This window comes from Schistocerca serialis, chromosome 2 (genome assembly GCF_023864345.2).
Source record: "Schistocerca serialis cubense isolate TAMUIC-IGC-003099 chromosome 2, iqSchSeri2.2, whole genome shotgun sequence".
NCBI classification, from domain to species: domain Eukaryota; kingdom Metazoa; phylum Arthropoda; class Insecta; order Orthoptera; family Acrididae; genus Schistocerca; species Schistocerca serialis.
In genome coordinates, this window is record NC_064639.1 from 622,623,148 (window position 1) to 622,637,625 (window position 14,478).

At 38.9% G+C, this 14,478-nt stretch overlaps 1 protein-coding gene across 1 annotated transcript in view; it reads right to left on the reverse strand.

Annotated features, from left to right (window-relative positions):
* LOC126456290 (nuclear migration and anchoring protein unc-84-like) overlaps positions 1-14,478 on the reverse strand; it is a 227,512-nt gene that overhangs the window by 26,624 nt on the left and 186,410 nt on the right. Inside the window, exon 9 of the mRNA XM_050092041.1 lies at positions 13,059-13,226. Coding sequence (XP_049947998.1) covers positions 13,059-13,226 — 168 coding nt within the window. The remainder of the gene's footprint in view (positions 1-13,058; positions 13,227-14,478) is intronic.

The following is a 14,478-nucleotide window of genomic DNA, read 5'->3' on the forward strand; positions in this document are numbered from 1 at the left end:
TTCAAGAATATTGTTTGCTTAAATGGGTGGTAATTCTTTTAAAATTTTGTTTTAATTAATTCTGTAACCAGAATTAACCCACCAGCTGCTTATGATAGAATTATCTTGTAACTGTGTTCTTAACAGTGTTTGCATCTTGGTTTTGTCAATCTACTTTTTTTACTGTATTCTCAAACTGTGGCTCAGCATTCCACTCTAGCAGCCTAGTGCCCTGCTCCCTACCTTGTAAATGGTAGCAGTGTGCAGCGATTTTCATGTGTGGGGGATTCTACTTGAAATTCACTAGTAGCAGCATAGTGGCCACTGTAAAACTTTTTAATTATTTTTTATTAATCCCGTTATTGCTTATTGTTTGGGTCTTGTTCTGTTGCATTAGAGATTCTACAATGGCAAGCATGGTCTTGAAATTGGTATAGCCAGTCTCAGAAAACATTGCTTACAATATGAGCTCAGGATTCATAAGTAGGATGAGGAAGGAAGCATAGCAGAACTTGCTCAATGCTTGTGGGTGTAATACCACAACCCTTTGGGATCCTACATCCTTTTACCAGACTCACTCTCACTCTTCCAAAGAGGGCATATGTGTAATATCAGTAAGCTGCTCTGATTTTGTCTTTTCTGGTTATCTGGATTCAAATACACTGAAGATTTTCTTCAGAGCAAATTAATAATTTGCATTAATTTAAGCTATTCTCTTGACACTGTTTATGTTAGGCCTCACCAATATGCAGAATGTAGGAAACATGTTGGGTTAAAAGCTAATGTACCATCACAATTTGTACATTATACAAACTTCAGGCACAAGGTAGGAATAAAATTGCTATTGTAATTATGGAGTAATTAACGATTAAAGTTCTGATATTTCTAGTCATCGAGAGACAGTTATTTTTATGTTTTCAAACTGAAAAACAAATTGTATCCATAATAGAAATATGACATAATAATTTTTCAGTCAGAATTAAGCATACTCAAGTTTTGATTGGTGTTAGTTAATAGAATTGTAATTGCGACTAAATAGAAATGTAAAATTTTACTCATACAAAATTTAATTAATTGAATTTAGGCCTTTCCTTCATTAAAACTAATCCCTCTGATCATCTGAAAATGATAAGGTGATTATCTTTTAAGTAAGTAAAATAATATATGCAAATTAATGAAATACATTGTTGTAATGATAAAACATGTAATTTGTAGTCTTAATAGAAAAAGATTCTTTCCTGTCTTTGTGTGAAATTATTAAATGGTATTTCATGCAAATTTCTATGTAATTTGGGAAGATGTATGCAAAAGTTTTAATTGTTAAACCTAAAAATTTGTCAGTAATTGTTTAAAATCATATAAATAGAGGCAATTTGTACGCCATCATATCTCAGCTGGAGTTCAGTTTGACGTCAGTTGTGAGACAATGTTAAGTCAATTTTACATGTAGTTCGCCGCCGAACATCTAGGAGTCGAAATAAAACTCATTATGAACACGAATTCCTGGAGCTTATTTCTACCATTGCACAATTCCTGAGTGGCAATGCAGTAACACCATGATGAACCTATGGCAGCATTAAGTAGCAGCACCCTGGATTACACCAGATACACATTATTTATTTGGTGGAGGGTATCCGTAATATGATGTGGTATTCCGTTTTCTTGTGTTAAGTAATGATACACATCCCAAACTTCACCACACAAAAATCATTTCTCACCACATTATATTACACAGGCTACCTTGAAGATTAGATGGGTAGATCACATAACTAATGAGGAAGTATTGAATAGAATTGGGGAGAAGAGGGGTATGTGGCACAACTTGACAAAAAGAAGGGACCGGTTAGTAGGACATGTTCTGAGGCATCAAGGGATCACAAATTTAGCATTGGAGGGCAGCGTGGAGGGTAAAAATCGTAGAAGGAGACCAAGAGATGAATACACTAAGCAGATTCAGAAGGATGTGGGTTGCAGTAAGTACTGGGAGATGAAGAAGCTTGCGCAGGATAGGATAGCATGGAGAGCTGCATCAAACCAGTCTCAGGACTGAAGACCACAACAACAACAACCTTGACCTCACAAGTGAACACTTTGCAGGATTTTGTGGGAGAGGTGAGTGAAGCCATACTCTTTTGTAACAATTTGTTAGGAGATCTTCGGGATGAAGTGATAGATTCTGAGGCTGCCTCATTCTGTGAAGGGAAATTTGCCAGATAAAGACTCTACCTGATCATTTAGTCAATTGAATGCGCTATATGCAAGGTGTTAGTAAAGATCCTCTGGTGATAACCAAGATTCAAAAACTGCATGATGAAGTTTTAGACACACAACAGCACATTATGTTAAACTGGTGTGAGGATGAGCAAAATGTTGACACTAATGTTAATCAAGAACGGCCAGCACTAAACGTAGTGCAATCGGAAGATTACCTAACCTGATAATGGCTATCAAAGTTGTTTGTGGAAAGTTCTGACAAGTTACTTGACTCTTGTGATTGTTACTTAGGTCACACGAGCAGGCCCAAGGTGCTATGCATCAATAAGAGTGTAGTATTGCAATTTATTTACCCAGTTGCTGTGGGATGTTTAGCGAAGATAGTTGCAGAAGCATTAGAGAATCAGGAAACAGTGTGGGATTTTCGGGAAATGCTCCTAAATAAGCGTTGGGTACTCTTGAAAAGAAAGACATAACCAATAAACATGTTTATCAGATACAAAGGAAATATGAAACACTGTACCATTATATTAATAAGGTCCATCTTGCCTTGTGTGTTTTTTTCTCAGAGGTTGAAGTGGTCACAAATAAATTGAAAGGTAGCTGTCCATCAATATATGCAAGATTTTCTTTTGTGATAAACCATAATGTTTTGCCAATTTAGACAAATTCTTGAATAAAACTGAAAACATTCATGGTGATAGCAAGCATGGAAGATCAGAAGCTGGTGTTAGTGAGGGTAGGATAAATAATGTTGACATTCAGCATCATCAACTGAGTTCAGTAGTTAAAGGAGTGTGCTACCACTGTAACAAACCAGAGCACTTTGTTAGGGACTGCCCGATTCCAAAGAGTAGGCAGATAAGTAGCTGACGCCAGAAAAAAGGGGCTCCATCAGCTCTCAGTAAAATGCTTCTGATGGACTACCGTAGAATATGTGCTATAAAGTATGAGTGGCTCCCTTATGTGCATGAAACACTGGGTATGAAACCTGTTTGTGCTCTAATTTATGCAGGCAGTACATTTCCCTGATTCATTATGATTGGTATACCAGACACTGACGTGTAGCTAGGTTGCCAGAGTTGGGTCTACCCAGTCAACCTTGTCGTTCTGCAGATGGGAAGCCTCTTGAACCAGTACATCAGACCTGTTTTAATTGAGTGTTCAAGGCTTTACATGGCCCCTCGAATGTCTTGTTGTTAAAGGGTCATCAATTAAAGTTATTTTGGAGTGTATTATTTGTGCTTAAAGCAGTGTTTTGTGAATTATATGGGTGGTTGGTTTTGTTTCAAGTTTAAGCCAAGTGAAAATTTTAGCATATGTTCTTATAATGGCAGGGTAAGGGCTTGCAGAGTGGGCATTGAGTTGAACAGGGGAGACATCAGCCAACTTCCTGAAACTCATGCTTCTACGATCTTTGAGTTATTGGATGAATTCCCAGAGGTGTTTACAGATTGGTTGGGCATTACTAACAAAATCCAATATAATATTCAGCTCACAGATCAGGACTCCATGCACTAGACACCATACTGGTTGTCTCCTCTTGAGGTGCAAAAGCTGTGCGAAATCGTTGATTAGCCTCTTGCTGATGGCGTAATTATACCTTCCATTTTGTCCTATGCTGCACCAATTTTCCTGGTTTCCAAGCCCCATGTGGGAGGTTCTGCAGAGTGGCTCTGCAGATTACCTTTTATGAATGTTAATTTGATTCAAGCTGTCTTCACAGTGGAATTAAGTGGAATTAACATCAACTGCAGCCACAGTTTATAACGCAATATTGAATTTAAGAAACTTTGAGCTGAATCTTATCTCCTTTTGTTTTCTACCCTGATGATCCTGTATTTTGCTGTTATGGTGATTTCTTTAAGTGAATTGTATATTCATGTTAGCTTTGTGTGTGTTATAGAAGCTGTTGTCAATGTACAGCCCATGCTGGTTGTTGTTTCCAGTCGGGTCTCGTGCAGCCGATCTTGAACACCAACCGTCAATATTCTGCTGAGCTATGTTTACTCTTGTCAGGCTACTGCATTATGTAATGATCACCGATACTTGTTATTATGCTTTCCTCTGTAAGCTGTAGATTTTTTGGTTATTAATCTGATTGCTCAACTGTGATAGACTTTTGCTGTTAAGACAATTTACATTTGAAGTTTGTAACCTTGTTTGCTGTAAACTGTGGTATCATATTCGTAAGAGACTATAATTTGCCTGGGGCAAAATTCATTCATTCAGCTTACATCAATAGCTATTTTTTTTATTTTAATTGTGAAGTTAATCTATGTAACAGTACTGCTGTTTATATTAAAGTTTCGGGCCGTAAGGATGTCTATCTTGTACACCTTCAAGAATTGTTTGCTTAAATGAATGGCAATTTTTTAAAATTTTGTATTAAATAATTCTATAACCATGAGTAGCCCACCAGCTTCTTATGATAGTATTATTCTGTTACTGTGTTGTAAACTGTATTTGCATCTCGGTTTTGTCAAATAAATCTCCTTTTTTTACTGTATCCTCAAATTGTGGCTAAGCTTTCCACTCCAGCAGCCTTGTGCCCCACTTCTTACCTTATCAGTCCCATTCCTAGCCAAACAATGGTCTGAGCAAAGAATAATAATATAGCTAGACAACTAACACTTACAGTGGTGAATTCCAATACAGGCACTAACATTTTAGAACTGGTTGCATTCACATTTTCTGGTTTCTGGCTCGTCTTGGTCTATAATACAAGCCATTTGTGAAAGATGAAGTTATAACTGAGACTTCGAACCAGCAGGGGAATACCATCATGAAATCAGGCCATGGCCAATATGATTGCAGCTGCTGAGGTGACTGATGACAGATCACACACTTGCTGTTGACATTTTACCCAGCCTACAGGAGTACTGCAGCTTAATTACGACAGCTGTAGGTCTCTGACATGCTCCATGTTATTTGGCATGACACGCTAACCAGTGTGAACAGTGGAAATCAGCAGGGATAAACAGTATTTGAGAAGCAGTATTTAACCACAATAGTGCCACTCGTCATCATTCAGCCAACTGGGCAGTACGTGAAGCCCAGTCCACGTCAGTTATATCCTGTAATTCTACTGATATGGGTTGCAAACCAATGACTGCCACCTGTCTGCCCAGCCCGGACAGCCAACACTCTGCCAGCCAATCGCCCCTCCACTCTAGTTGTTGGTCTACAGGAAAACCCAGCCAATGCCATTGCTGTCCCACTGGGATGCCACAGCTTCCCTTAAAGACAAAAGATGCTACTGGGTGGCCTTGCTCTGTGCTACAGCTGTATGGAGCCCCATGCAGTGTCTGTGTCACTGTCGCCGAGTCAGAGCACTGAATCGATGCTTCACTGAGTAGCAGCTTGACTCTCTGCACCAATGGCCATTAACATGCTGCTTTGTGTGGAATATTACGTGAAGAAGGAAATGGATTGCACCGACTGTACTAGGAAGATGGAATAATTAAAGGGGTGGTAGTGGAGCAGAAAAAAGATTGTAGCCCACAATGGGTGAATATCTGCACTTTATTCATTAAGTACTTGAGAATGAAAGCACTTAGTGCTTTGCAATAAACTTTACACATAATTTCATACCTTTATGAAATTTCTTATCACTGATAAGCTACACAAAATGATGAAAGGAAAAATGTTTAGGCTTAGGCTTACTACATTTTCACTTTTCATGTAGTAAAACTGCAGCATGAAGTATTATGTTTTAATGTATTACTTCTTTACTACTATTGAATGTACCAGCTAAATTATATCATTTTTCACATCCAGTTAAGAAGATATAATGTCATAAACACTGAGATGCATTAAAAACTGCTGCATCATGCATGACATTTAAATTTATTAGTTCTTTGCTACTAACTCTATTTTAAACACATTTTGCAGACAGTATCTGGATCCTGCAGACAATATCTGCATTCACTGTTGAATGTACCTATAAAAATATATCATTGCACGACACACAGTTCAGGAGATATGGCATCAAATACTGAGATGCATAAAAAACTGACACATTGTGCATGATATTTTAATTTATTACTTCTTTACTACATAATATATTCACAACAAACTTCTCAGACAGTAGATACACACACTACTGGATGCAACTGCAAAATTATATTGTTGTACAAAATATAGTTCAGGAGATAAAACATTATAAATTTTGAGATGCATGAAAATGAAACTGTAGGTGAAAATTTGCTACATATACAGGTGAAATATGTGTAAAAATATGTGTGATGTACATTAAATATATCTGACCATAGTGAACACAAGCAAAATTATGGGTAAAAAGCTCATTCCAAACCCCTCAAACGATTTCAATCAAATTTGGTTCACATAGTATTTATGATCTGGAAATTAATGCTGCGAGGGTAAGAACCACAAGCTTCTCATTTGGCTGGGGGTGGTAATATAGAGAGTGATGGGGGAGAAGGAGTTGGACAATTACAGAGGGAGAAGGAGAAGATGGACACAGATAGGGGGAGAGGAGATAGACAAAGAGAAGGGTTGGGGACATGGACAGAAAGTGGGAGAGGAGCAAATGGACAGAGGTGTGAGGTGGGGATGGAGATGGACAGAGAGAGAGGGAAGGAGGAGATGGACTGATAGAAGTCTCAAATAAAGACATAGCCAGAAATGCCAGGTACTCAGCTAGTGATTAAATAAAGGACTGTTGTTTATTCACTGCTTGTCTGCCTTCTGCTTCCCCACATATCTCCCCTATCTACTGAACCATGTATGGTCCTTACAGTTTCCACAGGAAGACTTGAACCCATTTTGACAAGCAAGAACTGCTCACGTTTAACTCCAGTTTTCCCACAGTCATCCCTATCCTGCTACATTTTGGTGCCAAACAAGGACACACTTCCATTCGCCTTCTATACATTCAAGGAGCTCAATTTGTTATGTCTTCAGTGTAAACAGGTTTTTGCAACTACCTTAGAGTACACTGTGAATTCTGAAGTGTACATTTAATTAAAACAATTAGCAGTACTCAATTTCTGTAGAGCATATCCATTTGCTACACTTGAGCAACTTAATGCAGAATTGGACAGGTTTGGAGATCATTTCACCTATATCAGAGATGGTGAAGGAGGAAATGGCCAGAGAGAGGCCACAGACCATAACAGCAGAAAAATTTCCTTTAAAGATACAAACTTTTTCTATTTGCTGGTGGATTTATGAGGGGCATTCAAATGAAACCTGGTCACTAGTGTAAAGTAATGGTAATGATTTTATTAACTCAAAATGTAGTTATACACAGCACACATACTCAAAAATAGTCGCCAAAACTGTTGGCATATTTATCCCATTGCGACACTAGCCGGTCGATTCCATCCTTGAAGAAGGTAGTAGGCTGCTGTTGGACCCAGGCCTGAACCCACTCAAACACTTCATCATCCACTGCAAATCAATGTCTGCAAATAGCTTGTTTTAGAGGTCCAAACACATAAAAGTCACACGGTGAAAGATGGAGACTCTACAGTGGATGTTCCAGCATATCCCACCATAACTGCTGCAATGTCGTCTTCACCGCACTGGCCATATGTGGGCGGGCATTATCATGCATTCCATAACACTTGAAAGACTCCGACTGTACTCAAACATCTGTCGATACATTTCAAGCCTCCAGCTCCCTCTGCCACCAAAAATCGAATCACTCCTCGTTGTTCCTGCTTACTCGCCTGCATGTTCAGTAGTGGACGATAACTTGTGTGACCACCTTCTCTTCGGCATGAAACCACACTGGTGCTATGCAACATCAAATTGTGCTCACTTGTCAGTCTCTCTACCAATAGATGGTGCCACCATACCCGGAGTTATGTGATGCCACATTACATGTAAGGCAAAAGTAGACGCACTGACCAGGTTTCATTTGAATGAGCCTCGTATGTTATTTTCTGATTAGTCGTTTCATCTGCATAATGGCAAAAAGCAAAATGCTGTGATTGAGCTTACAGATGTAGCTGTTGTGATGGAGAAAGCACATATGTAAAGCTTGATCTTTTGTTACTTACATCACATGTCATTATTAATGAATATGCCCCATGTTTGTCAGTTAAGACTTTGTACAGCAATTGTGTTATCAGCTGCAATGTATGGAAGGAACGTAATTGTCATGACAGCATGCTGCCACGATAGTAATGCCATTCATCAGCAAAGAATGGCAATTTTGTAGTCACATTCCAATACTGCACTGCCACATTCACTTTCTGTTGTGAGTGGAGGGCAATAATATGTGAAATTGTGAGTGAGCACTTGATATACGAGCAACTCTCAATAAACAATTGCTATTGCAGTTGTGCACTTGGATCAGCATTGGTTCTATTGCAGTGTCAAAACTGTGGGCTCTGCACAACTGTTTTCAGATTTGTCCACATGACTCCTTGAATTCCTCCACACACTTGGGGGAACACTTTCTAGAGTGGAGTGACACAACTCTAAAAATATCATTTATCTTAACATTCTTGTTCTCCTTTGTTACTTTGTTCCTGACAAAGAGCCAAATAAGTTCACTGGCACTGAATTGAGTTTAATTTCCTTGTCTGCTGAGCACAATATACTTCCCACCCCCGAAGTTCAGTTGCATGTTTCAGTAGGCCTAACTTAGTAAATTCCTCTTATGACGTGACACTCTACATAACGACGTGAATCTCTACATAATTGTTTTCCATCCATTCAATAACAGAATCCTTCTTCTATTTCACACATGGATTTGATGATACTAAATTTATCACCATACAGTATGGAGACTTATGTATGAGTATAACAACCACAGATTTGTTTGTTAATTTTTTGAGAATGCTCCTAAACCACTTTTTGTAGTGACTGGTATTCATCTCAGAATGATAATCTGCACTTCCTTTTTACTCAGTAAAAGATAAGCTGGCATTTTGTATGAATCCATCATCATTTGCAATGAATACTGTGGACTTTTCACAACTCTGTAAATGATGCAAAGTTTCTTAGTAGTACAAAGCAACTAATTATATCACGAAGACTATCTCCCATGGTTACAAGACAGAGGTTGGTAGTATGATTGTTTCCTATCTAATGAAAAGCCCTGATGTAAACACTGCAACAATGAACAATGAAATGGAAATACTGTTCAGAGGTCTGGCAACATAGCATATGTGAGCACACAATGCATAAGGACACAAAAGTAAATAAATGCTTGATATTAGCACCTTTTAAAGAGTTATGTGCATAAAAATGTAGCAGCTCTGAAAGGCAATAACAGAGTTAGCATTTACATTTTCGTCTTGCCCATACATATCAGTGTTAGGTGAACTGCGGCAATCTACATCCGCCATTATTACAATGAAAATCAGCCTGTAAGTGGAGAATGGAGTATCTTTAAAATGTACAAAGGAAATTGGTAACCTAATTATGGCCTTGCTTCTGCGACCCTTCAAAGTTGATGCTCAGGTAAACATGCAATAAAAAGCATGCTTTCTCTTATACAGTATGTTGCACCCTTTTCAACTAATACATAATACTCATACACCCAATAAAAGTAGACATTTCCAATATTCTGGTAGTTATAACAAACTGATGGTTGTCATGTGATATAACCAGAATATGAGCTCAAGGCCATGGATCGATCATTATGAAATGGATAACAGACACAGGCATTTCCTAACCAATAAAAGGCAGGCACACATGTGAAAATATCCATGTTATAATCAGCTATGCTGTGGTTACTGTACAGCATTCTATGTGGGAATGTCAAATAACCAACTGTCTGCTCACCAAACTGTGGCAAACTTGACTATTCATTTGCCAACAATGGTGCTTATATCACAACACAAATAACTCCAACAGTGGCTTCACTATGTGTGCTATTAGGATATTCCTTTCCAGCACAAGTTTCTCTGAACTATGGAAATGGAAATTGTATCTCCAGCATGTCCTGCAAACCATCTGGCCTAAACCTCTGCTAAGCTGTTTCTCTTCTTTCTACTGTCCACACTGCCCCTTCCCCATCCGCATCATATACTGCCTTCTCCCACACCATCCCTCCCATAAGGGTATTCTCTCTCTTTCTCTCACCCCCCCCCCCCCCCCCCCTCCGTTTCCACTTTCAACCCACCTCCCTTCCTCTCAACTATCCTCCCTGTCTCCTTCTTCATCTCCACCTTATCCCCCCCCCCCCTCCTGCTCCCTCTCTCTATACAGTGGAACCTCACCTAACAAGCCCCTCCCTTAACATGCAATTCGCATAATGAGCAAAACAAATTGGAAAGAAATGATTTGCTTGACGAGCAATGTTTTGCATAATGAGTGACAATGATTTAGTGTACGGTGGGTGAACATTCAACAATATGAATACCTCTCATTGTCAGCAGCAGCAAATGAACAATGTCTTTAGTATGTAATACAGTCTGGGTTTAGTGCTCTTTCTGCCACCATCTTAGTGCAGCTTGTGATCACATATTTTTTAAAACTTGTGTTCACACTATGTTTTTTGTGTCCAGATTTTAATAATATTAGTAGAAATATCCCCAAAGATAAAGTCGCAAGAAGATGACCATAAGAGAAAGAAAATGTCCTTAGAAATAAACGGTAAACCCACTGAAAAATGCAAATGTGGTGTGAACATTGCAGATTTAGCATGACCATACAATTGGTCTACATCAATTATTTGCAGTATCCTTAAGAACAAGGACAAGATTAAGGAGATAGATGCTTCAGAGGGAGTGACAAGAATATCTAAACAATGTTTTTGTATTCTGGATGGATAGGGATTCTTATATGGATAAATGTAAATCAATTGCAAGGTGGCACTATTAACGAGAACATCCTTTGTGAGAAAGCAAGAATGATTTTTGCCAACCTTGTTAAGAAGATGCTAACATCATCAGTGACCAAAGAAGTGCTTAAGGAAAGCCATGGGTGGTTCGAGAAGTTTAAGAGAAGAACCAGGCATCCACAGCATTGTGAGGCATGGCGGAGCAGCCAGCTCTAACACAAAGGCAGCAGAGAACTTCATCATCAACATCAAGATGTTCGTAGATTCTGAGGGTTATCTGCTGTAACAGGGCTTTAATTGTGATCAGACAGCTGTGTTCTGGAAAAAGATGCCAAAGCATACCTTTGTAAGAGCAGAGCAGAATGCACAAGTCAATGGATGACCTTCTCACATCGCTATTCTGTGCCAATGCAGGAGGCTATTTGAAAATTAAACTGCTTGTTTACCATTCAGAAACTCCAGAAGCCTTCAAGAGATGTAAAGTCCAGAAGACCACGTTAAATGTAAGGTGTAGGTCCACCAACAAGGCTTCGGTGACACGTGATCATTTTTGTGATTGGATCAATGAAGTGTTTTGTCCTTCGGTGAAAAAAATATTTGGTTCAAATGAATCTGCCACTCCAGGTCTTGCTTGTCATGGACAACACTCCTGCCCTATTCCAGGCCTACAAGACCACCTCCTTAAAGAATTTAAATTCAAGATCCAATTTATGCCTCCCAACACCACTCCATCACTCCAGCCTTTGGACCAGCAGATATTTCTAACTTTATGAAGCTCTATGCTAAAGCACTCTTTGAGCACTGCTTTGAGTTGACTGAAGCTACCAATCTCACTCTCCGAGAGTTTTGGAAATATCACTTTGACATTGTTGTCAGCATCAAGATGATCAAAGAGGTGTGGGAAGAGGTTATCACAAGAACTCTCACTTCTGCTTGGAAGAAGCTTTGGCTGGAGTGCATTGTCGAATGTGACTTTGAGGAATTCGAGTCAGTACCTGTGGAGCCTGTAATCAACAAGATTGCACCTTTAGTCAAGACCATTGGGCTAGAAGTGGATAACAATGATATCAATGAGTTTGTGGAAGATCATAGGCAAAAGTTTATTGAGTTGCAGTGTGTTTCACAGTAGGAAGTTGTGGAGAGTAGTTCTTCAGAGGTGGAGGTAACAGCAAAGCAGCAGTCTTCTGGCACAATAAGAGAAATGCTAAAGGCATGGGAATTGATTGCATCATACACTGAAAATCATCATCCCAAAAAGCAGTGGCTACATGTGCTACAAATTTATTTGACGATAATGCTGTGTCGCATTTTCGTCAAGTGTTGAAGCATAGGCAGAAACAAGTGACTATAGATAGCTCCCTAGTAAAAAAAAGAATTAGTTATATATCGTGAACAGTAAAGTACACAATACTTTATGTATAATTTCCTTTAAATAAATGGCATTAATAAGATAAAACTTCTAGTACTCTTTCTGCACATAACACATTATCATATTTTACATTAATTTATATGAGATAAATTGTTTTGATTAATGAGTGTTTCTATCTGTGAGTAAGGTTCTGGAACGAATTATGCTGCTGTGTGAGTTTCCACTTTATCTCTTATATGCCCTATCTTCTGTATTCTTTTCATCTTGTTGTGCACCCACTGAATCATCTGCTGAAAGACTTGTCTGTCACTATCCTGCTACCTCTTCTTGCCTTGTTCATCATCCCCTACCCCTCACCATCACCATCAGCCCAGGCCATTGTTCTTGATAATCAATAATCAGTCTTTCCATGGTTACTGGAGTGTGCATTTGGATGTCTGTGGGTGTCAATGTGTGTAGCTGTGCTACAAAGAAAAACAAGTCTGAATAATCATTTCTGTTATGTGTGTCTATGCATCAGTTCACTATAGGTTTGTGGTTCCCTTCCCTTATTTTATGTATTGCTCCATCCAGAAATTACCAATATTGTTTTATATGTATAAATTCATTCTGTTTTCTTACCTGAAATTGTAATTTAGAGACTCCTATGTGTATTCTTCTGACTCGAGTAAATAAATAAATAAATACTACTTTGACAATTTTTATGCCAAAATATTTTGTTTCAGAACTTACAAATACACTGAATGTCTTCGGTGCTGAATCAACCTTCCCTGTTAGAGACATGGAAGCTGATATATGCTCCATGGACACAGCTGTGATAGTTATACGAGCAGCTAGCTGTATCACCACAGATCCAATGGTGCCCCGAAAAGGCCAGCATTCACCTGGAGCAACTGAATTCTACATAACAAAAATAGTTGCATGAATTTGTTGTTCAGTGCTAACAAAAGAAATACATAAATGTATGTAATGCAAAAAAATTAGAAAATAGTCAAGTTAACTAAAATCAATGTGTGGTGATGTGAGCTATTATCTTAACAGAAATAATGTTTCTATGTCTGAACTGAAATATTAGCAACAGTTGAATAAAATCTGTCAAACACACAAACTGAAATACATTCACTGACACTTTCATTTTCAGAACTGAGCAGTTTCTTATAAAGGTTAAGGAAATAGAAATTATAAGATTTGCAGATACTAGAAAGGAGGAGAAATTTGCTTCAAATAAGGAATCAGGATATGCGCAAGTTTCAGGAGAGGAGCAAGAAGCAACACATTCCTTCAGTCCATTATATGTCTCTTTTACATTTCCTTTTTCCTTTGCCACCATCTCTCCAACTGAAGAAACTTTTTTGAAGTTCTACAAGCTAAAGTTTCAGTAGTCACAAGTTCAAACAGAGAAACCACAGTGGCATAAAATGGTAGAACTTGACACAGTCAAGCCAGCAAGTAAATGAAGTGATCAGTAGAATAAGCAGAGACAAGAAACAAATCAAAGTAAACATGACCCAAATCCATTGTACTAGGACTGATTCTACAAATTTAGTCCAAGAGAGTAATGTTGCATCATTGTACTAGGACTGTAATTATACGTGAGTGAAGTACAACACCTGCTTGCTAAAGATTATAGCCAGTTTACCCACTGCTGGACATGGAAATGATCTGAAAACTGCATTGTAGGACACTAAATTTTCTCCCCCTTTAACCAGCAAATAGGGATGAAAATGTCCGAGATGGTGTCGGAACAAATGACGAGGAAGAGGAGTGATGCTGGTATCCTCCTCCATCACCTCCTGCTTGATGATGTCAGAGGTAGAATCACATGGTGGTGGTGAATGTGTGTGAAATGGCCCTGGCTGGTCAGTAAGTGTGACGATACTTGAGCCCATATCCAAAAGAATGGGTGTCAGAGAAGCTGGGTCTGTTTGGAGAGCCCTATCTCTATCATTGTGCAGGTGTTATTCCCTTTGATAGGGCCACTGTGGTTCGCAGTGAACTTGTGGGTTATACACTGGTGCAGAAAGGGCACTGGTATAGATGGCAGAAGGAGCAACTGGGCCTGCGCCTACTGACTGGGCTAAGGAAGTCTTCGGCACCATGCGTGTGTCTGTTTCTGACTGGCTGAGGTGGGAGTGCTGTCTGTGACAGAGGT